General features: G+C 41.9%; 1 protein-coding gene across 1 annotated transcript; it reads left to right on the top strand.

The window, feature by feature from the left end:
• Nucleotides 1–3,299: 3,299 nt before the first annotated feature.
• slc7a10a (solute carrier family 7 member 10a) lies at nucleotides 3,300–23,991 on the top strand. The gene is made up of 11 exons (XM_084357798.1): nucleotides 3,300–3,466; nucleotides 7,977–8,181; nucleotides 9,921–10,072; nucleotides 17,601–17,726; nucleotides 18,380–18,533; nucleotides 18,773–18,896; nucleotides 19,372–19,475; nucleotides 19,629–19,725; nucleotides 19,844–19,993; nucleotides 21,740–21,917; nucleotides 22,026–23,991. Exons 1-11 carry the CDS (start codon nucleotides 3,370–3,372, stop codon nucleotides 22,124–22,126), a joined length of 1,488 nt encoding a protein of 495 aa, XP_084213924.1. The 5' UTR covers nucleotides 3,300–3,369; the 3' UTR covers nucleotides 22,127–23,991.

The raw sequence follows: 23,991 nt of genomic DNA, 5'->3' as shown, positions 1-23,991 counted from the left end.
TCTGCCTGCACTCCTCTTCCTCCTCCCGCCACTGTACTGGGATGCTGTGATGTATTTGTTTACAGCACGACTCCTCCCCGTATGCCACCACAGTATTTTGGCTGTTTCCCCCCACTTTCTCCTCCTCTTCCACGTTCCCTCCTGCCATCACACAGAAGCCAGTGTTTCAGCCTGCCTTCCTGTCGCCAACAAAGTATCTCCTCTCTTTGTTGGGGCCTCCTTTTGGAGAGGGAGGCCGCCCTCCAAGTTAATTGTGCATTCGTTAGCATTCGCCTGCCGCAACTTAACGACTTAACTCCTTAAACTGTAGATGAAGTAGTGTTGTGTGAGTGTGTCTTCTTTTAATGTTTGTCATTCTTTTGTGTTTGAGTCTGTAAACACACCGCTAAATTCAACAGAAACATTATCATTGCCTATAAAATAGTTTTTTGAAGAAACATGCTCAAAGGAAGCTCAAAGAGATCAGATTCACATTCACACTTTAGATATGTCCAGTGAGGTCCTCTCAAGAGTAGCTGTGCCATGCTCAAGACAGAAATTAAACATGTTGTTCTTTATAATCCACGCCAGATTTTACCTGCTACTATGTTAATATAAATATATGGTGAATTTGGAAAAAAACAAAACAAGACAGATTGTTTCTAAAGTCAAAGTATTCGACATTTTGACTTGATGCAAGGTAAAGGGATCACCAGTGGTATAACAGTTCATCCGGAGGGGAACATGAATGTATAAACCAATGGATTGTTGTAGAGACATTTCACTCAAAACCAAAAATGTGAACTTCATGGTGACACTGGATTAAAGATCAGTGGATCATCAAAGTCATTAGGATACATCCTTTGGGCACCATGAATGTCTACCAAAGTTTATGCTAATCAATCAGGTAGATGTTGAGATGAGTTTAAAATGTCAACCTGCTCGTAGGGCTGCACGAAAAGTTGGAGGAACCACCAAAGTCACTGGGCTTCAACCCCTGAGGACCATGAATGTCTGTAGGGTTCCTGATGAACCTGATGGACCAAAGTGGTGGACCATCTGACCAACCTACTGACCAACATTATCCTCCCTTCACACAACGCCACTAACATGGCTGAAAAGATTATTAGACAACCACAGATAAACTTCCCCCACTTTCTATATCTACTCCACAGTCTATATGACCACAGTGAGCACAACTTATTGAAAGTCTGAGTCTGTGAATACAAAAACCACCAAGAGAGCAAAGCCAGTCTCTCCCTTTGTTATCAGTAAATGTTGGTACACAACCATAAAAATATGTTCCTGCTCTGTGAATATTCACCAGTTCTCCAGTTATCCACAGGAATCCCAAAATACATCAAAGACTTCTGGAAACTGATAATTATCCTTTTCTATTTACGGTAGAATATTATAATTTAATTGACTGTTCAGTGTTGGCACTGAAGGAGTTAGATCTGTTTAGATATCTCATTTTTTTAAATCAGTCTCTGCAATCTATTCCTTCTCTTCGCCACTATTTCTCATTGAGCGTTTATCATCTGTTTGATCATCTCTAAAATCCCTTCTCTAAAAGTATTATGTCTAACATTTTTTTGCTACCTGTATCATCTGTATTGTCTTTATCATTTGTCATCGCTACCCTCTCTGCCATCTGATTGTCCATCATCTCATTGAATCTCTACATCTGTCTTTCCATGCTTTGTTATCAGCTACGTACATAGCTGGTGGTCGGGAGGAGCAGGAAATCAGGAAGAGCAATGGGATTGCAAATTCCCATCTGCTCTCTCCAGGGGAGGGGGGAGCAACGTGTTGCTATAGGATTCAGGACTGTTTTCATAGCAGCACACCTTGCAACAGCCAGAGCAAGACACCTTTATGTGTACAACTAAACTTCAAGTTAGTGTTAGAAAAGAAAAGCCACAGGTACAAAGAATCTTTCCCACAGTAGATGGATTTTTTTAAGTAATTAAACACCAGCTAAACCAGAAGGACTATCTTCTAAGCCGAATCTAGAAAACACCCAGTAGGGTGCCAGTTATGCAGGTTTACTCTTATGGTAGCCTTCTCTATAAACAGATGTCTGCAGATAATTGCAGAATCTGTAGCCTCTCATCTATGAGTAGATGAACGCTTCCTTCTGTGCAGTGATACAGGAAGAAAATAGTTCCTACATGAAACTGCTCACATAATAGGAAAAGCACAGGTGTTTATGATCACATTAAAAATGTTTTTATTCTAGCCAAGTGTTCCAACAACCCATGACACTGTGACAGCGAGTCAGCATGCATAAGAGCAGGACCCTGAAACTGAAGCAGCTAAAGAAAATCAGGTCATTGTCTATTTTATTATTTACATCTTAGCTTTTCCTACTGTGACCAGCCTCAGAGCAGCTAATGTTGCTGTATATTCATTTGTTGTAATATAGTTTTCCTCGTATCTTGTTCAGAAATAGTGTAGGTCAACAGAATGCTAAAGTAATTGTATAAGCTTGGCTGACTGAAGGCTATGTACAGTAGATCAGTATACTGCTGATCTCTCCCCCCACCTCAAAAGAATGGTCTGAGTCTCAAATTACGACAGCCCTGAGGGAAAACAGCCCCACCTCACCAGTCTTGTTAGTCTTGTAAAACTGCCATGTGAAACACGTGCAACCTTTTCTGAAATATTTTTCAGCCCCACATACTGTCAGACTGTAAAGCCCATTGAGGCAATGTCATTGTGATTTTGGGCAATATAAATTTGATTTGATTTGATTTGATTTGATTGCCTAGACCAGTATTTTCCAATGCCCCCCGCCCTTCATGCTTTAGATGTTTCCCTGCAGAAAACACACCTGATTCAAATGAATGCGTCGTTATCAGGCTTCAGCAAAGCTTGATGACGAGCTGATCATTTGAATCAGGTGTGTTGGGGCAGGAAAACTTCTTAAACATGCAAGGAACGGGATTATATATACATACACCTATCCACCTCCCAACATCAGTTTATATGACAGTTGTAGGTTTACACGATTGTTGAAATGTATTTTAACCTAACTAATCTAGGTGGAATGGTGGAATATTAATTTTGTTATTATTGCTGGATGATTATAAATAAAAGAAAAAAAATGTATGAAATGAAGTGCATATAGGCAGAAAACTGCAGTATGCAAAAATATTCTCCTCTCTGTGTACTTCATCCAGTCTCAGACGCTCTGAATGTTGTCACACCCTCATTACATGAGCCTACCTGAGACAAGGTGGTAGCTTAAGTGGTGGGCTGTGCGCATGCGCAAATCCTCCTCCGTTCATCAGTCGGATATTATAAGGACAGCCTGGAGAGCGGAGCGCGGTTCAGTCTGCAGTATCTGGACCGGACCGAGGCGGGCAGGAAGCACATTTGGAGGCGATGGGGGACAAAGAGAAAAAGAAGAAGGATAAAGACTCAGACAGAGTCACTCTGAAAAAAGAAATTGGACTTTTGAGCGCTTGCGCTATTATTATCGGTGAGTGTGTGACAGCTTTTGTCTTAAGCGGTGTACTCATGAAGAGCAGCTCAGCCGCAGAGAGAAGTTAACGGGGAAACGTGTTTGAGCGGCCGGCTGGCGGAACAACTGGCAGCGTGGCGGATGTGCGGCTGTTGCATTGTTGTTAAAGTTACAATAAATGGCACACAATAGGAGTGTGGCACATCAGGGGGTCAAGCTTGGTTCGGGTCCTGGTCTACTGTAAGGACACTGTAGGTAAATGATTTTGACATATCAGTCAGCAGTCTGACTTTGGCACAAAACCCCCAGAATACGCACGGAAAGAGTCGCGAGTTTTACGCACCGACGGGGCCACCTCTGATGTCGGTCCAGCCCGGGCTGCATGGTTTTGTGTGGAAACTGTTGCATCAGTCGTGATGATCTGAATATGGACATGCCTACGTGGCTAGATCATCTCTCATGTTGAACTTGAAAGGCATGCAGACAAAGCCCGGGCTCCATGTGGTTCTACAGTAGTTTACAGTTGAGCGTTCACACTGTAACACCGCCAGAGTGAGGGGTTCAGTTTTTTTGTGTACTCAAAAGCAAGGCATTATTTTCTCTGTTCCTCGTCCTCATCTTATAACAAACCGCCCATACTAAAAAATGCACTCGTGCTGCATTTACAGTTGAAACATGCAGCCATACAGGCCGAGGGTCTGTTTAAATACAGGAAGCTGTTGTTACTAACGGTTTCCTCTGATTTTACTAAAGGCTCTTATTTACGGAAACACACTCATCTTCAGCAGTAAACGCAACAGGTATTTCAGTGTGCTATTAAACTCTGACAGTTATGCGGAGGGTTTCCCCCAAACACCAGCTGCCATCTGATAACGCATGACTTTATCCAGCTCTGTACTTCTGGAGGCAGGAGGTGGGGGCAGCTATTGACTTAATGACGAGACATGAAGTTATATTTGGGTGAGACATTCTGTTCTGTTTTAATTTATTACTTTGACTCTCTGTTTGAGAGTAGGGCAGCTGTGTTGACTAAATTAAGCATCATGCTTTTTTCACTGAGGTTATCTTTTGTTCTCAAGATATGGTATATGTTTTACAGTGGAATCAGTTGTGTGTGGAAGATGGGGTGAGAGAGAAAATGGGTAAGGAGATTGCCTTGGAGCCTGACCTACCTCACAATTTAGATTAATCGGGTCATGCTATAGGTTTTTCAGTAGTCCCTTATCAGCCTCAGTCAATCAGCTGTTTGTGGTCATACAACAGGGCCAGCAGAGTCATTACAGGCTTTATCTGACCGGCTAGCTTGTCAGTGAAAACGTACAGGACCGCCATGACTCCCATAGGTCCCACGTGTGCCTCTGCAGATGAGATCTCCAAATGATAAGGTCTTACACCACAAGTAGGCGGAACCTTTTAAGTAACGGGGATGGTGAAACGAACCAAAATGACAGTGGCCTTTTATGGCCATTGTAAAAGTAGCATTTTGCATTGCAGATTACCCCCGGTGCCTGCAGCTCACAGATCAGTTTTATATATTCACGAGTAGTATAAAAATGAAATGTGGGGGGGGTATTTCACAGTAACCCTCTAGAACAACCAGTAAATGGAAAAACGGTAGGGGCAGTTTCATCATTAGGCAAATGACAAATAGATCTCACTCAGTGCAAGGTGGAATGTGAAGCACAATCTGATATTTGCAGAAGGTGACAAAGGCAACAAGGTGGCACTTTCAGTTGTAATGTAGTAATTTCAATGGCTTATCTTCATAACCAAGGTCACGTCTATTGTGCTTTGATAGAAACTGATACCGTCCCAGTTAACGCTCATTCCTCGGCCTGCCCAGTTAAATCTTTTGTTCATTTGGCTGCACAAATCCTTTGCTAAATTCTCAAAGCACACCCAAAGCTCCGATTATACTTAACAGTGTACCAGAGAGCTCCAAGGGTGATATACTTGGTCTAATTTAGTGTGTGAAATGGATGCTCAAATCACTCTAGTTCATACTGACCACTTGCCAAGTCTTCTCTGTGAAGCACAGATGGAGTTGAGCCTCTACAGCTAGTACACACATACAACATGAGTCACGCTACTACTCACCAGATACAGCCTACTCACAGATCCAACTCCCCGCTCTAGTAAGGTGGACTGTTAGAGCTGTCAGCATGCATGGTTGCTGCTTCACTCTGCGCAGCTACTATTTCTTACATTTAGGGCTAGACTGTAGAGAAAAACTGAAGGCAAAAGGGAGAACAGGTTACCCACCATTCCCCACATGTCACCAGCCCCACCTGCGTCTGTTACAAGCCCATGCTCGCTAACACTGGTAGAAGTCCAGATCGTCTACGTTAAAGAACGACACTGCAAATGGTAGCCTTTTAATATGTTGAATACAAGCTTTTAGATTGAAATAAGAGCGGTTTCTCTGTGATTTCACACGGCAAGATGGTGGGCTGTGTTTCTTAATTCTTCTCATGATTTAAATAAAAATGGTGATCAAACTGAGCGGTAAGTTCTCAGCTTTGGTGTCGAGAGGGTCAGTAGGACTCTGATTCACGCTTTCAGCTGCGATGCCAAACTTTATGACATAACAAACACAACATAGGCATTATATAATGGCTCTGCATCTCACCACAGCCTCCACAATCAAATCTGACAGTGATAAATGCACTGTTCGGACCTCCTTTCTCCCTCTGCATCATGTGGGGACATTCAGAGCTGCTCTGACGGGGAGACTGCAGCGACGTGCCTCACTGGGTTTTAAGCAGCTAACATGTTTACAGTGGACAGTCACATTTTTTTTTTTTTTTTGTAGAGACTTCTTTTATCCCAAAGTTCTCCAAAGAGGAGAAAAACAGATTTTGCTTGGACAGCTGCTGTTTGCTTACTTTCTTTTGTGTGTTAGTTTTTGTTTTGTTTTTTCTTTTCGGAGGGGTGACGACATATGAGTGCCAGGCTGGATTTGAGCACATGACATGGTGTCTTGTCCCTGTTTTGGGGTCAAATGAGCAAAGACCTCAATTAACCATGTTGCACAACACAAGACCAAACTGGATGAATCAGTTCTTTCTATCAGCTGTAATTATGGTTGTGTCATTACATACCTGGGAGAGGTGTTGGTAAGTTCTTCTGTTGTTTTCCCAAGCAGCCTAACTAATTCAAATATGCAGTCCCTTTGTACTGATGGCTTCCTTCCTCCATTAGCGTATATACATCATGGATGCTTTATCTGTTCTGGTCACCAGGCAGCTTGCTGACTTTTAACTAAGTGGGGAAATTTTGTTTCCTGATGAGCAGCAAAACCAGAGAATCACTTCAGTACACTGAGACAATTTCCCCAGTTACGTTATTATTCTTATCTGATAAGAAAAAAAAAGTTCTAAAAATAATTAGTTTATTTTTTTATAAAAATATGTTAACATCTGTCAGGGGTCTGTACTGCATCCTCACTAATCGTTCATCTTTGGGATGTGCAAAAGTCCGATCAAAGCTGTTAGAAAGTTACGACTTAGTGTTTGTTTTTATCGTATTTAGTGGTATTTTTAAAAGAAACTTATTTCAACCCTGTTTTGATCACTCTGAAATTCTGTACATACACACATATATAATTTTTATGTCCGGCCATCCACAATCTGAGCAGCCGCCAGCATCACAGGTAGCCCTGCAGTGTGGTTCTGCATCTTTGCTGTCACCAGAGTAGAACAATAACAATCAATAAGTTGTCAACTATGAAATCATTAACTATTTTGATAATCTATTAAATGGTAGAGTAATTGTTTTAAGTAAAACATTTCTTAAAAGTCAATATATCTGGTTTCTTTACTCGTCTATGACAGTTAAAAAAAAAAAATCTGTTGTGAACTAAACAAGACATTTGCAGACGTCCTCTTGGACTTTGGGACACAACATTTCCTGACTTTTTTTGGACCATACAACTAATCGATTAACTGAGGAAATGATCAACAGATTAACAACAAAAACGACTCTGCATTACAGTGTAGACCAGGAAAACTGGACATTTTTAAAATGCTGATGTAATACTGACAACAGTGCTGGTGCATGAAGGCATGTCCGTCAAAACATCTCTACATTCATTAAGTTTCCTTTCCTCATATATATATGTTGTATTTTTTTTTCCTGCTTTTGCTTTTTCCACTGGCATACTGTTAGGGTGCCGTTGACCTGCTCTGACCCTTGACTTCTTTACTAGTGTATTTCTAGGTTTGACACCTATTCTATTACATCTGTTTATCACTGTAGATGTGAGAGTCAACGTCAGCTGATATGAATCCCAAAAGATGGTTTTAATTGTTGGGATGTTTTAATAAGCTTCTTAGTATTTCTTGGATGCCATGTTTTCGTTTTATGTGCATTTAAGAACCTGTATGTCTGAGTAACTAAGTAGCTTGACAAACTTCAGCTAAAATATATATGTACTTAACATTTTATAATTTAAAACGTGTAGTGGTAGTTAAATATTGAATTACCCATAGGCAAGTGTAACAATCCTCAATCTTGCTCATCTCCTTAGGGAACATCATTGGCTCTGGGATATTCATTTCACCTAAAGGAGTGTTGGAGCATGCGGGCTCAGTGGGGCTGTCACTCATCGTCTGGGTCTGTGGAGGGGGGATCTGCGCCCTTGGGTCCCTGTGCTACGCTGAACTGGGTGTCACCATCCCAAAGTCTGGTGGGGACTATTCATATGTGACAGAAATCTTTGGAGGGCTAGTGGGGTAAGTACTGCTGTTTTTCTTGACACAGCTGTGATGTTTGATGTTGACTCTATTGGTTTCCAGCCAGTTGTACTCACTTAGTCTGGATTATACTGCAACAGACAAGGGTCTGTACACAAGAGGGTTGGTTTAATAGGACTGGCCGTCTGGAACCAATCGGCTACGAAGCTCTCGTGACATGTCATGTGACATGTCAGCTGATCATAGAGCAGTACTGTAAGTCGGAGAAGGTCAAATATATGCTCTAGTGTGCATGTCTGTCTGTATTAGTTCAGCCCTGTGTGGCTTTATTTGGGTCATTCACTTACACACACATAAAATGGGTAAACAAAGAGTGGTGACCCGTTTCGAGAACCAAAGAACAAGAAATTATAATAAATGCATTAGTAAATCCAAAGCTGAACATAGGCTTCACCCTCATGCAGCTCTCACAGGTGTTTTACATTCATTTAATTGTAATTAGGAACAACAATGCATTGAATTAGAAAGGCTGAAAGAAAAGCCATTTTCAATACTGAGAATTATTTTTTTTAACACTTGAGGAATTTTTGCTAGGTGATGGAGGCATGTAGCAGGTAATAAATAATAATTTAAAACCATACAGTGCTTCTGTAAAACTGCTGTCCACCACAACCTTGCAGTAATACCTTCTTTCCCCCATTTAATGACATGTTCTCCAATTTCGTAACCAATCCACTATTTTTTAATTGAGCCTCTGGGGGAACAGCCAATGTTCCTGGGCAGCTGGTGTAGCCACCAGATATCTGAGATGTCCTCTTGAGGCAGTCATTGTTTAAAATCTGGTGAGCAACGTGAGGCGTGAGACTGAGGTTGGGGTTGAGAGAGAGGTATGACTGTAGATAAATAAACAAAAGGCTAATGAATAGCTTAATTGTCATCAGAAAACGGCTGATTGTTCCTGAGATTGCATTTTGGCCAATGCGTTCTCTCTTTTGACACATGGCTAGTTTTTCTGCAGGCAGCACCAGGCTGCTCAAACATGATGGATCAAAATTACTACACACACAGGGAAGACACGCATGCACGGCATCAGGCGCTCCATGGTTTCAGTGCTTTGTTCAAGGGTGAAGCTACTATATAGCAGTACTGCAGTACGTGCTGGACTTGAACCAGCCACCCTCTGGTTCCCGAGCACGTCCCCACGGACTGAGCCTCTGCTTAAAGCCACTCTTAAGAAGCAAAATCAGTGACCATTTGTATTGGACATTGGATGTATTTAGCATCATATTTCTAAATAGAGGGCTTCACTGTGAGAAAGGTCTCAGGATGAGACCATGTTCTCGATTTTTGGGGCCAATGCCAGATACTGTTTATAGGAAGTAAAAGAAATTGTCCGATACACACATTTAATGTGGTGGCAGGATATTTGACAGTTTAACAATAAACTTAATTGCCTAAGATGACATCAGTGTACTGAAACTGTACATTTCACAGGGAATTTTTACGAGCACCGGTCTCTTATTACTGATGCTAAGATGCACTGTGGCGCAACAGCAGGAAACTGTAGTTGTGCTGAGCAGTTCTTAAAGCATGAATATGAATTATAGATGTGATGGGAAGTAAAAACTGAAAGCGTGCAGGGAGGACATTTCCTGTCCAAATAAGTCAACCCCACAGTGTGTAGAAGCAACTTCTCCTTATCAACTTAAAGGAGTTTAAAGGGGCTGTTTGCTCTCTCATACAAAACCCTGTGTGTTTTTTGTCTCTTGTTCCTCCAGCTTCCTGTTGTTATGGAGTGCCGTTCTCATCATGTATCCGACCACTCTGGCTGTCATCGCACTCACCTTCTCCAATTACGTCTTGCAGCCGGCCTTCCAGAACTGCCTCCCTCCGTACATTGCCACCAGACTCCTCGCCACCATCTGTATCTGTAAGTCACGAACAGCCCAAAGCCTTCTCAAAGTCCTTTTAGTCGGGAGTTCTTTTGTTTAGCCTATATTTGGTGCTTTGTTATGATGTTTCTGAATTTGTCTTCCCAGAGATCATCTGTCTAACACTGTATCATAAACTCTTGAGTCTTTTCCCTTTGAGTTTCCATTGTGAAGCTAGAGTTTCTACAGGTGGCACTTTTTTCCTCTCTCTTCAGCCAAGGTAACTGCTATTGCTGATGCTGACCACATGGTTCTACTGTTGATCCCAAACAAACTTAAAACACATGAATTCCTCTGCAGTGGAGGATTTTTTCAGGGCAAAGACTAAGAGACACTTGGTTTTTCTTTCCATTTCTACATCAACATGACAGCGCTAAACTGGATGTAAAGTTTCGTTTTCAGCCTCGAATGTCATGACATTTGTGTGAGAAGAAGAGCTGTGTTGCTGCAATGCACAACAATGTTTGTAACACAACCTGGTAGCTTGGAAAGTTTGATCTTCCTCTCCAGGAACACGTTTTTGAAACCACAAATACTGTATGTAAAAGCTTTAATTAACTGGGTGTAGGCACAAACACTGTCACCAATATGTAAAGCACTACAATGTCAGAGATGACTTGACTCACTGATATCTAAACGTACAGTGTGTGGTAAGTAAAGGGCAGTCCACTTCATTTAGCTTAGGCAGTATTTGTGGTGGCTCTGTCAGAATGTTCACATTTCTGTCAACAGTAGTATGTTACCTAACGTTAGACTGTTTACCGTGGCTTGGCAACACGGACACTGGCTCCGGTGTTATGGTCCGGCTTGGAAACTGAAATTTGCAATTTAAATCTGGATGTTTATATTGGTAAACGTGTTAATATTATCCTTGTGAGCAGCTCAGGAGGCTTAAGACTGGATCTGTAAACCGCTCGCATCGTCAGATAATTTGTGCTGAACAGCATGTTTTAAGCGCACTGCACTAGTTGGCATCAGGGTTGTTGATCGATTGGGCAGTTTTACAGTATATTACTAGGGCTGTACTGAATGTCTTTTTACATTTCGAAGCCTCTATCGAAGTGTTGAAGTCTGTTTCATATTTTATGTCATCATCCTATTAAAAAAAAACCTCAACCATAGTGCATAACAACATAATTCTTTTTTTTGTAACGACTTAAGTAATTTACTAAAATAGTCTTAAAGCTGAAATAGATTTTGTTTTTGTGGTTAGATTAATTGGAGCCGAACCAATATTTCATTTTTGGGGCTAATGCCGTTAGAATCATTTTCAGAGGATCCCATTGGTGTATTGATAGTGTGACCGGCTGGTTTACATTCCTGTTGGCTCTCTGGACTCATGCCACGGTCATTGTGACATCCTGGTTCTGAGTATCACACTTCAGACTCTGTACTGCTTCAAACATTCTGGTCAGCTGACTGTGACCCAGAGTGACTCCCGGTGAGCTAAACATCAGAGCAAGACATCTTTTCCTAGATCAACATTACAAGCAGCTGACTTTATGGTCAAGGCTTTAAGGTCAGAGCACAACTTAAAATTGATCAAAGACGTATTGATTGAGCATTGAATTAATCATAAATATGTATTGCAAGAAGTAGTAGTCCCTGTCTAGAAAAGAATCTGTCCATTCATCCAGCGATAACGTGGGAGTAAGTGGCCTCCGTGTTTTGTGGCACTTCTCTCGCTCTACATTCAAAGGGTTAAACAAACTCTGCAAACTAAATCCAGCAACTTTCATCTCACGCCTTAAAGATATCTTTGATCGTTTACAGTCTGCAGACGGCTGTCATTATCATTTGGTAATTCCTTGTGAATCGCTGTGCTCCATTTCTGGCCGTGACTCTGATTAGCGTCTTTCCATGACATGTTGGAGTAAAGCAATCTGTATTAATAAAGCCAGAGGCTGAAGCAGACTGCATGTATCTGGTCGACAAAACAGCCAGTTGGGTCTTGTCTGAACTGGATTGCAATGGGAGAGGGACGGCTATCTGTGCGTGTGTCAGGCTGGGCTTAGCATTTACAGAGCGGAGCGCTGGTGGACCTCAACTATTTTTGGCGACAGAATGTTACAACTGCTGCCTGGTTAGGCTGGGGGCCAACTCAGTGTGCGTATGTGTTGTAGGAGTTTGTGTGCGTGTCAGTATCATTGTCAGACTATATAATGGTGCCAGCCTTTGTGGACGCCGCTAATGAGAGGGGGCGTGTCTACGCCATTGTGCATTGTTTCGCAGAGGTTACCGTGACGCTCCTGTCACAGAGCTCCATGGAAACAGGAAATGGGCAGGACACCTTGCACATCATTGATGGGGAATCCCATTGGCCAGCTGTCATTCTGGCTGGCTGTTTGATGTTCCTATTGGCTGTCTGGCACCACCCCCTTCCTCCTCTCTGGTCCACAGCATCACACTTCAGACCTACAGTCACAGTGGGATTATAGTCATCTGTCTGTAATCAGCAGTTGTAAGGTTCAGTCCTTATGATGTGCAGGGAAAGTGTCGGTGATAAGAGGGAGAAGATGGCCCTCTGAACCCGACAAGGATTTTTGATGGTAGAGAAATTGCTTTTAACCAGTTAGAGAAACGTTTTCAGTTTAGCTCCATCGCTCACGCAATAAAAGCATGGAAGTGAAAATGTCACTGATGTAAATGATAAACTTGGTCATGTCTGTATGCCTTTCATTGCAAATGTGGGCGTGATTGTTGCTATCGCCACCTACAGCCTTTACTGAGAGAAATGATGGATTGCTATTTTAATTCACACATTGTTTAAGCCTTTGGCTCACACAGCTCTGTAGACAGTGAGTCACTCTGCAGTACTGTTCATCATAATGCACTTGTAGACAAATTCAGGACCCGAAACCATAAATTGACCCACAGAAGTGAAAACCAAGTCTAGTTGCTCATAGTCTGCCAAAACTGGAGATCAGTATTGAAGCGTCTTGCCTGTTCCAGATAAATTGTAAACATTTTGCAGGGCTTGGTGGACCTTTTCCTGAAACACTCAGGGAGATTAACCGGATTAAATGTTGGTGTGCTCCGCTCAGTCTTACTGAGGAACCTGATAGGTCCACTGAACCTTTCTTGGTGAAAGGTTTATGAATGTTAGTCAGCCTAGATATGCGCTCCCCCCACCACCCTCCTCCACTGCAGTGTGTCACAAGTGACCCAGGTTTGTGTGGGTGAAAACCAGACAGGTCCAGTTGTGGGCTGGTTGTGTTCTTCTAAGAATAGAAGCACTGGACAGCTCACAGCAGCATGGGTCATGCGCCTAGCACAACCATTTCATCAGACGTACTTTAATACACTTCATTCTGTCAGATATTGATCACTTTAAAGAGATAGAAATCGGACAAAAGTACGTTCTCTAGCAATGAACAACAGAATAAATGTCTTATTTCTTGAAAATGTAAACGATTGTAACAAGGTTCACTGACACAAGCATGATGTCACTTTTACCCAACAATCACTAAAATATGATGTGATTTTCTTGATCCTCCTGAGGAGAAACGGTAAAAGCAGCTCCTGTTGTTCATACCAGTGCAGCAGGGGGCCAATTTTAGTCACTTGTGTGTGTTTGCCACATCAGTGTGGTGGTGGTGGTGGCATCAGTGGTAGAAAGAAGAAAAAGTGTTAGTATGCTTCAGGCAATTTGATGTTCTATCTCGGCTACTGGTTTTGATTGATGTCTACAACAAGATATCATGACATTTTTCAAATAGGTGACCCAACGTAGCCATGAAATGTGCAAAAACAACTGTTTTTTATATTAAAAAAACAGCCATTTACATGGAATGAATTTGTTTTACAAACTGAAGCAAATAAAATCTACAAGATGCACTTGCAAAATAAGAAAAACCAGGCAGAAGGCAGAGCTCTGTTTAGTTTTGGCAGTCCCAGACCTCCACAGATTCCCTGACCATGCGGGACTTGTTATGTTGAATGCTGCACAAACCTCCTTTAGGATTTGATTTAAGGATCGTGGTGAGTCACCAGACTAAATGCTAGAACTACTCTGAGCCCCAGAGTCACCTTTTTGTTCTTTTTCAAAGAACCACTCTAAGACTCATAAAGAGATCATCACATAATGCACGTGTTGGTTTGATCACTTCAGCATCTTTGTTCAATCATGAAAGGGAAAGACGACAACAAACGCTGCTCTGGATAGAATCATTAGCCCAGTGCATCAAATATGAGCAAAGGAAAAGATGCTAAAGTCGTTGCATCACGTCTGTTAAAGAGTTAATGTAGTAAAACGTTAAAGCACCACAGTATCAAGACACCTATCACAGAAAAGAAAGAAGACTGCCACTTTTGTAGTGTGTGAAATGATCTTCATAGACATGTCTATACACAGTTCTCTGAGAAGCTGAACAGAATAAAGCCTTTTCCTGTCGAACAGGAATGTTGTATGCATTTCTCTGACGATGCAAACTGACTCTTGTTTTAGTACATGCCTGAGGCAAGAGCTGCACAAAACCCCAAATGAGCACACAAATGAAATTCTTAGGCACATGGAAACAAAAAAAAAAAAAACTAAATAAAAATCAATATATCAATATTTAAAATGAAATAGAAATATTGTGTGTGTATGTGACACCGTGAAACAAGACAGTTAAGTCAGTGTCCTGATATTCTCACCTATGTTAACTAAGGATAGTTAAATGGGAATGGTGTCATCATATGAGGTGATATATGGATTTAAATGAGTCTGCTGATTACATTTTACACCACAGTCCATGACAAAAAATACTATTTTAAAAAAAAAAAAAAAAAAACTATGCTAAGAGATTTGATAAAGATGAATTTTTGCTTCTTCTCTTCTAAAACAGGTCCAATCTCCACCATCAACATTATGATTGCGTGCTGCCCTGTCTATCTATAACCGTTTGTGTTGTTGCCCTCTTGGAAGGCCTATTTTAAAACAAAGATTAAGCTTGAATGGGAGTCAAATAAAGATAACTTTTCAGTGATGGCTGGGTGCAGCCCTCCTTTTATCTCCCTCTAGACTATATCACTGACTGTACTGTTGGTAGAAGGCATGTCTCTATTTATTTCACTGAGACTAAATCCTGCAGATTTACTGTAGTCTGAAAGGCTTCTGGTGTCAGACACCTTGTGGTGAGTAGACGGGACTGGGGGGAGAGTTATTGCCAGTTCAGTGACTCCACTGACTAGATCCTGGACCATGAAGGGGCGTTCCTGAGGTTAAAGCCCCATGATAAATCTGCAAGTTGGGATCAGAATCCATTAAAAGTAAAAGCACTAATTGGTTTAGTATTCTAGTGCTGAGGCAGCCTTCAATAGAAGCTGTGACAGCAGGACACAGATTTACCTGCGCTGTCACATTCAAAGCACACTGGCACCTCCTTCCTGTCAGGGTCAACACTGGAGTGGGGTTCACAGGAACACAGGAGCGGAAATGCATGTAACACCCTGAGGGTAACGGACTATAAAACACCGCGGTGTTGTAGGGGAGAGAAAGCTGTGCCCGGTGCCACCCAAACCTCCTGCCAAAAATTCACACGTGTGTATGTGTGTGTGCCGGCGCCAGCGGAAGCAGTTTGTTCAGATTTCTGTGGTGGGAGGGGAACCGTACCCCGGTGATGGATGACATGGTTGATAACACCCCCTGCCCATATATGCTAATAAACACACGCATATATATTGCTGTGCCACTCATGCAAGAGTGCATTTGTTTTTAAAAGCCGAAGGAAACGAGACAACAGCTGAGCTGCAGTAAGCTGAGCGACGAGAAGATCCACAAAGATACAGTGTTGCTCACACACGTCCTGTGGCCAAAACCGCTTCAAAATCTCGAGCTCTCGATTTGTTTCCTCCAAGTGCCAACTGTTATGAAACAAAAGCAATGGTCAGTCAGTGCATGAAGGCCAGTGAAGGGCACATTACAAATTATACAAAATCTACCGCTTTTCAGGCCCATGCAGCTCAGTCCTGTGGTACGGTACGTCATTGAGAAGACAAGAAAACAGTGTGTTTTTAAATCTAAGATGTTCATGCGACACAAGCGGCAAAACAAACCAGCAGTGAATAAGAAGAGTGGTGGTACAGAGAGGAAGATGAAAGAATATAGTTTAATAAAAAAAAAAGTGAAGGGCATCTGAAACTGACATAAAAGGGTTAAATTGGCACAGCCCATTTGAGCTGACATGAGAAGAATCTTCTGCAACTTAATATTAGCTTATTCACATTTGTCATGGTTTGTTATGATGAACTCCTGCATTAAAAAATGATTATTAGATGACAAATGCTTTACGGTGCCCTTAAGAAGACAAAACGACATGCATTTGTCATCTTTCATCATTGCATGTGATACCCTTGATGTTAATGTGAGAGTTTGATTTAGCTTTCAGCTAAGTTGGAAGTGATTCTTGAGACCAGGGTGTAAAATTGCCTTTTTACATTTACAAGTCTCATGTCTGAAAGGGGGCTTATAGCATGGCATCTGCTGCTACTCTCACATACCATACTCCTCTCTGCAGCAAGTATCTAACACCCCTTTTTAATCATAGTGGTATATTTAAGCAGTCAGTGCTCTGTTCTTCTAGTTTATGCCTGCTGCCACACCGCTCACCTGAGAGTCACTCGGCTGCTTGCTGCCACTGCTGCGTTTCAAAAGCAACCTCCACCCAGGCATCCACCTGTAGGCTCTGAGGCCGCTCTCCACTCCCTGCTAAAATTATGGGGGAACGCAAGGGTAGAGAAGCCAAACATTAATGTTTTAAATATGCTACCTAGATAAAATAATCTCTTGAATGTGAGTGTACTGACTGGATAGCAGCTATGGTACAGTGTTTTACAGACTTACATTTGTGGTAAAAATGTGTAAAAGAGTGAAGAAAATTACAACTACACAAGGTCTTCAAAAGGTTTTTCTTTCTCTCGACTGGAAACGCGACTCACACTTCCTCTCTGGGTTTACCTCTCTCTTGTGAGCCTGCACTTGAGTTCGAGGGCAGCTGGAGAGCCACTTGCACTCTCTCGGACTGGCTCACTTGGAATCTGGCCAGCCCTTGTTGTGGTGGCACTCGCACACACGCAAAACTGAGGGTCAGTGTGAAGGTCGGTGGCTGAGAGACAAGTGTGGGGAGCAGGGGCACATAACCCCACACACAGGGAGGAAACGGGAAATAGGAAGTGTTTCTTTCTATAAACTTCTGTCTGTTTTGGCAGGAAAGATTCTTTCTTTTACTTCTGTGTGCTGACGAGAGGAATGTGGAGTCAGTGAGACAATAATCAGGAACCTAACCTTTTCTACTCAGCGTATTTGAATGAATGTACTTTATCATGACTTTATAAAACATGCATCCAACTGGTGAATATGTATACTACATTTCCATGAAGGTTAAGATTGTAGTTCTCAAAAGTGCATTAATTTCTTCTGATATTAGTGGAGGTGATTCATTAAAAGGGGGCTGAGACAAAACCCTGCTTTCATAAGGCAGAGCCTGTCAGAAACATGACGCTTTTAATGATTTTAATTGCCTGTGTGTTTGTGCGTTTCCACAGTATTCCTGACCTGGGTGAACTGCTCCAGTGTGCGCTGGGCAACGAGGATCCAGGACGTTTTCACTGTAGGAAAACTCCTTGCTCTGGTACTCATCATAGTGGTCGGACTCGTCCAAATCTGTCGAGGTACACACACAAACACAAACACACAAACACACACATTAAAAATATGCCCCCAAAACCCCCAAATCAAAGATGAATGAAGGATTCATCTATAAATACTCTATTCAAGGAGTAGATGTAATGTTTGAAATTATTATGGTGTTGATATACCTTTTTTTTTTTAAAGCAACAAAATGTAACTTTCTGGAGAAAGAGCTGATAATTGTGTCTCATCCCCCAGATCGTCAAATACAGACGCTTTGGGTCGGTGTCTGACCTGAGCTGCCAACCCAAAGCATATTTGACAATCCAGGGATGAGACACATTTTGTTGCTCTAAGCGAAAGTTCTGCAGTATTTTGGTTTCTGTTTGTTTCCTGTGAGGTCATTTGGAGCGAAAGCTGCTTTCTGTCACAGCAGATTATGGCTTCACAAAGCTGACCCTTTGTGCACATAACATTGAAAGTTCTTCAGATAGAAACACTTACAAATTGGAAAAATGTATTTAAAAGATAACTTTAAATATTACTGAACATTTTATGATTGTAGACAGTAAAGCGCTCACCAGCCAGTGGAAAAACATTGGCATATAATATTTTGCATTTGTTCAGAATTCAATGATGTGTGATGTACTTTTCACTGTTTTATTCACACATCCCTTCCTCTCACCCTCTCCAGGACACTATGATGCCCTGCGGCCCAGTACGGCCTTTGAATTCAGCGAGGACCCATCAGTGGGGCAGATAGCGCTGGCCTTCCTTCAAGCCTCCTTCGCCTACAGTGGCTGGAATTTCCTCAATTATGTCACAGAGGAAGTCGTGGAGCCACGCAAGTATGGCGCACACATGCAGACAGTGTTTCATTTCTCTGCAGGTTTGCACTTATATTGTGGAACATGACGTGCACCTCAGTCGCTTAGTTCAGAGTTGTATTATTGGTTTGAATTCATAGATGGTAGTTTTGCATCATGATTTGTAAATATTCTGTAAAACCTGCAGAAACCCAAGTTTTGTGATGCTGAAACATCAACATTTGAATATTCACTATTCCTTGTATCATTATTTTTACTAGGAACCTGCCCCGTGCCATCTACGTCTCCATCCCACTGGTGACACTGGTCTACACTATGACCAACATCGCCTACTTCTCCTCCATGACCCCTGAGGAGCTGCTGGCCTCCAACGCTGTGGCAGTGGTGAGCAGCTCTCCAGCTCCATGAAAGGATGTTTGATACTGTTTAACAAGACTTTCAGTTGTCTGGAAACATCGGAGACTGTAAGCCTGCTGAAGCTGAGAATCCTAGCATGGGGCAGACCTAAACCAATTACTCAGTCAATAAGATTAACGTTTGTTTCACTTTTTTTCATCATCCCAGAGGAGATAACTGGGAAACGGTCATGAGTTCAGTTTGTAAATACTCTCCTTTGAAGGACTTGAAGTATCCTGGGATATTAGGACACCAACAGTTTTCTATCTCAGCCACACAAGCTTTTTTATGTATTGCCAGTCTACAGTCTAATATCTATGCATGGTGTTCAAAATGTACATTGCATCTTTCAGTGGAATTAATCCGGTAACGCATTACTGTTGGGGACTGAATGAATTAATCAATAAGTCAATCACACAGTGAAAGTCAGTAATCTGATCCATCAGATGTTGTTGTGTTCCAGACATTCGGGGAAAAGCTGCTGGGGATGTTTTCTTGGGTGATGCCGATCTCTGTAGCACTTTCTACCTTTGGAGGGATTAACGGATATCTGTTCACCTCTTCCAGGTAGAACACACACACAACTCGCCTCGCTGTACACCACATGCAAAACCTGAATTTTAATGTCCTTAAAATGAAAACAAAGGTGCCATGAGTTACTCTTAGTGCATGTTCAGAGTCACTAAACACGCTTACAAGAATGTGTCTCCCTGTATGCAGATTGTGTTTCTCTGGAGCCAGAGAGGGCCACCTGCCCTATCTCCTGGCTATGATCCACTTAAAAAACTGCACTCCAATCCCCGCCCTGCTGCTCTGTGTGAGTGCTCCACTCAGTTTTGTCTACCATTTTTGAGTATTAATATTGCACTATTTTGCATCCTTTTAAGTTAATTTAATACACACGTAACATTTGAACCTACCTTCCTTTCCCACAGTGCATCGCCACCATTTTCATCCTGTGCATTGGGGAGACGCACAACCTGATCAACTATGTGTCCTTCATCAACTATCTGTCCTACGGGGTAACCATTGCTGGCCTCCTCTACCTCCGCAAGAAGAGACCCAACCTGGCCCGACCCATCAAGGTACAGTGGAGTACCATAAATTCACTGCAGGGATAAAACTTGTATTCTGTTTTATTGAATGCCTTGTTGAAAACAAAAAAATAGTAAGTATCAAGTCACCGTCCTTTCCAGTCTGCTTTACATTAACTAACCCAGTCATGTCTGTGCCAAAACTTCAGATTTTTACCTTATCAACTGTAATTGGGAAATGTTAAAAACATACTGTATATGCACTCAGAATAAATCCAAAGAGTATTAAATAATAGCTCAACACACTGAGGAGTGTAGGATAGAGGTACATATACAGAGATACAAAGTGCCTATTCTGTATTGCAATAAAAAACAAACGTGCCACACAAAAACAAAATGTGACATTTTAAGCATTTGTGAGCTAAGGGAGGTCACAGGCAGGTGTTGCAGCTGTAGCCAGTCAACGTTAATTATGTTTCTTGGCCAAACTTTGTGAAACTCGCTTTACTAGCTGGCTGCCCCTGACTCAAAAAGTTCTAACTTAAAGGATAAGTACCGTTTTTTACAACCTGGACCTTATTTCTGGCAAAACATATGGTCATTTACTCACCCAGATAACTTTGGTGTCATTCGGCATCGTTCGGACGAAATTAGATCCAGTGTAGCGGCGATATATCCATATAATGGGAGAGACGGGGCAGCGACACACAGCCTCTATATAACACATTATCTGCCACGAAACAAGTTAATTTCATCAATATTTTGTTATGAAATGCTAGCGCTATTCCCCTCTGAGTCCGGGCTCGTCCGTTATCAACATCCGGGGTCAAACTAGCAGTAGCAGCTACAGGTAAACAAGCCGCGTTGTCGCGGGTGCGCGCGAAGCTCAGAGACGACATCTTCCAGGTCAGAGGTAGTAGATCAGCCTACAGACCCCGGATGTTGACAATAGACGAGCCCGGACTCAGAGGCTAATAGCGCTAGCATTTCATAACAAAATATTGATGAAATGAACTAGTTTCGTGGCAGATAATGCGTTATATAGAGGCTGTGTGTCGCTGCCCCGTCTCTCCCATTATATGGATATATCGCCGTTACACTGGATCTAATTTCGTCCGAACGACGCCGAATGACACCAAAGTTATCTGGGTGAGTAAATGACCATATGTTTTGCCAGAAATAAGGTCCAGGTTGTAAAAAACGGTACTTATCCTTTAAGAGAGCTGACTTAGTAATTATGGCACTCCTACTAGCTGGTGCCTGTAATGTTATGCTCATTCCAAAACATTATACTGGAGGGAAAGGCCCTCTGGTTAAATCTTTAACATATAACCTGAGTGGAACAGGTGCATCAGGCTGTTGAACCAAACATTACACCTGCAGCCAAAGTGAAGAATAAAGCTGTCAACAGGATCATTTATGGGCCTTTTAGATACTGTCAGATGTGGCTTACTGGTTTTTACTTGATTTTAGGTTGTTAGTGGTGGATATGGGTAATATATTGGCGCCACCTGGTGTCACAAATATCAATTACACAACACTTGTGCTGTTGGCATTTGTCAAAATAATAAACATACACATTTGTTAATACGTTTATCTGTTAAATTATTTGCAAAATGATATAGAATTAATAATATGGATTACTTGAATACAGTAAAGTGTTTGCACAAACTGTGTGAGGGTTAAGAATTGTATTTTTGTTTGATTGAAGAATTTAAAAAAGTCCATTGTCAATGAATGCAAGGTTGTAATTGCTTTACAGTGGCCAAAAAAGCATTGTGTCTCTGTCCTGTGCAGGTAAACATGTTGGTCCCCATCAGCTACTTGATATTTTGGGTTGTGCTGCTGGGCTTCAGTCTGTACTCTGAACCGGTGGTCTGTGGCCTGGGAATGGTCATCATGCTGACTGGAGTCCCTGTATACTTTGTGGGTGTTCATTGGAAGGACAAACCCAAATGGGTGTACAGGCTAGTAGGTGAGCGGTCCTGTGCCACTGTACAGAGAATATTCAAAAGAAAAACATTTGAATAATAAGAGTTTGACTCTGTGATCTAAACTCTTCTTGTTGTCTTGTGTCTTGCAGAAAGGGTCACGTACAAGGGCCAGAAGTTGTGTTATGTGGTGTTTCCTCAGGAAGACCCTTCAGAGACAGAACCCCTCACTGCATCCAAAGCCACAGACTGAGCAGTGCAGTCAAGCAGGAATTCCCTCCATTTACACCTGTACTTCCAGTTTTTACTTTGCATTGTTTGGTCAGATTGTGGATGATGAAGAAAACGGTTTCGTCTTGCACAGGTGCAGCAGCCTGAGTGGGGCTGTGATGAAGCACCAGTTTAAAAGAAGCAGATCGGTAATACTTGGGCCATTAGCTTGTTCAGCCCTAAAGCTGCCTAATGTGTTTATCATTGTTGGTTTGGTAGTACTGTCCCCCGTGCTCCTCATCTGTATGCCAACTTCTCCCTTTCATACAGATCTCCTCCCTTCGACTCACTCAAGGAACTTCCGTCTGTCACTTCCTGCTTCACTTCCAACATATTCTGCTTTTATGACTTTAACTAAATCCTTGAGCTAATGTGCCTTATGAAATGTGTGTGTTGGTTTATATAGTGGACTGGTTTGTGCGGGTATTTTGATTGTGTAATAACGTTTATGAGGTAAATATGCAAGCAGTTTCTGCACTTAGCAATACTTCTCTATTACTGCTGCTACCTTCAGCTCTGTTTCACTAATTATTCACGTGATGTTTACTGTTCGTCAACTGTGGATGAGTGTTTTCTGTCTAGATCTCTGCCTGGCTACAGTATCTGGCTGTTCTTTTGACTTTTTACCCCCTGTTCTCTCTCTTCTTTATTCTATCACTACTCTCTCTTGAGAGATACTGCAGGTGCCTTCATACTATAAATATTATTGTTAGAGATTTTCTTCACGACACTCATCTTTCCCAGCAATATTTACAGCACAGGAGAGACGGGAGGATGATGGGAAGTTTGTGGCTGTGAACTGGATGAAATGAATAAGCTTCATCATTACGAGACACGCTGACTAGCTGTTCTTCAGATTTTTATTGTTCACCTATCTCCTTCTTTGGTCTCTGAGCCTCCCAAGCGTCTGTTCAGCTTGTTGCTTTATTCTCATCTCTGGGAATGCCACTGTGAACTCTTTAAAGGTGCTTGACCGGCCAAGACAGTTATTAGATTTCAGAGTTCTCGGCCTGATGTTGTGATACAGTCCTTACCATGAATGTGTTGTTGGATAGCAATTTCACGATCCATACTGACAGACAGACGGATGGCTGGCCGTTTACTTGTGCGTGGGCCTTCTTCCACCTCCCTGAAGACATCAACTCTGCAGTTACCCCTGGTCCACTGACTTACTATGATACTGTTGAATTGATTATAGTCCCAGAGGTCCTTTTTGACTCAAGGTCTTGACTCGTTATGATGCATTTGAAATATGAAATTGCCCCTAAATAATTATGGTCAAATTTCCATAATAAGTAGATTTCCTTGCTGAAGCTGTGGTACCACAACCTTAACACAGTATTCTAATTTACTGTGGTCCAGGAGATATTTGTGTTTGGGTAATCTCTTAATGCACTTTTCTGTAATCTGTTTCTATTATGTACAAATAATAGAATGTAGAAGGTCTAGGCCAGTGGCCTTTTTTAACATGATGAAACCAGCAGGTTGGGACATGGATTGAACACACATCCTTTTCCATGCCAGCAGATGCTGGAAATTTCCCCCTGCATCAAGTCCACAAAAAGACTCACACTTAAGACAACGTGTACATCTGTCTGCAATGTCCAGGCGCTGTTGGCTCAGTTGAGATCTGTAAATACTATGTAAAGAAGACAAAAACTGTTACAAATGCGCCAGGGACTCCTACAAAGACCACATTCCTCAGACATGTTGATACATTTACATACTGTACGATTGATGGGCGTACCTCTGTGTTTTGTAAGAGTGTTAAGTTGTACAAGAATAACAATGTAATTGCTCATTAAATATAGCAACTTCTAAGAAGCATGATGTTTTTTTTGATAATGT

The sequence above is a fragment of the Pagrus pagrus genome (assembly GCF_965226575.1).
Source record: "Pagrus pagrus genome assembly, chromosome: 1".
Classification (NCBI taxonomy): Eukaryota; Metazoa; Chordata; class Actinopteri; order Spariformes; family Sparidae; genus Pagrus; species Pagrus pagrus.
This window is presented reverse-complemented; position numbering and strand designations above follow the sequence as displayed.

Excerpts from the sequence above, each read along its gene's own strand:
- slc7a10a (XM_084357798.1), top strand. The coding sequence starts at position 3,370 with ATGGGGGACAAAGAGAAAAAGAAGAAGGATAAAGACTCAGACAGAGTC. Across the intron at positions 10,073-17,600 it reads CCTCGCCACCATCTGTATCT|TATTCCTGACCTGGGTGAAC; the intron begins GTAAGTCACGAA and ends GCGTTTCCACAG. Across the intron at positions 19,994-21,739 it reads ACCTGGCCCGACCCATCAAG|GTAAACATGTTGGTCCCCAT; the intron begins GTACAGTGGAGT and ends TGTCCTGTGCAG.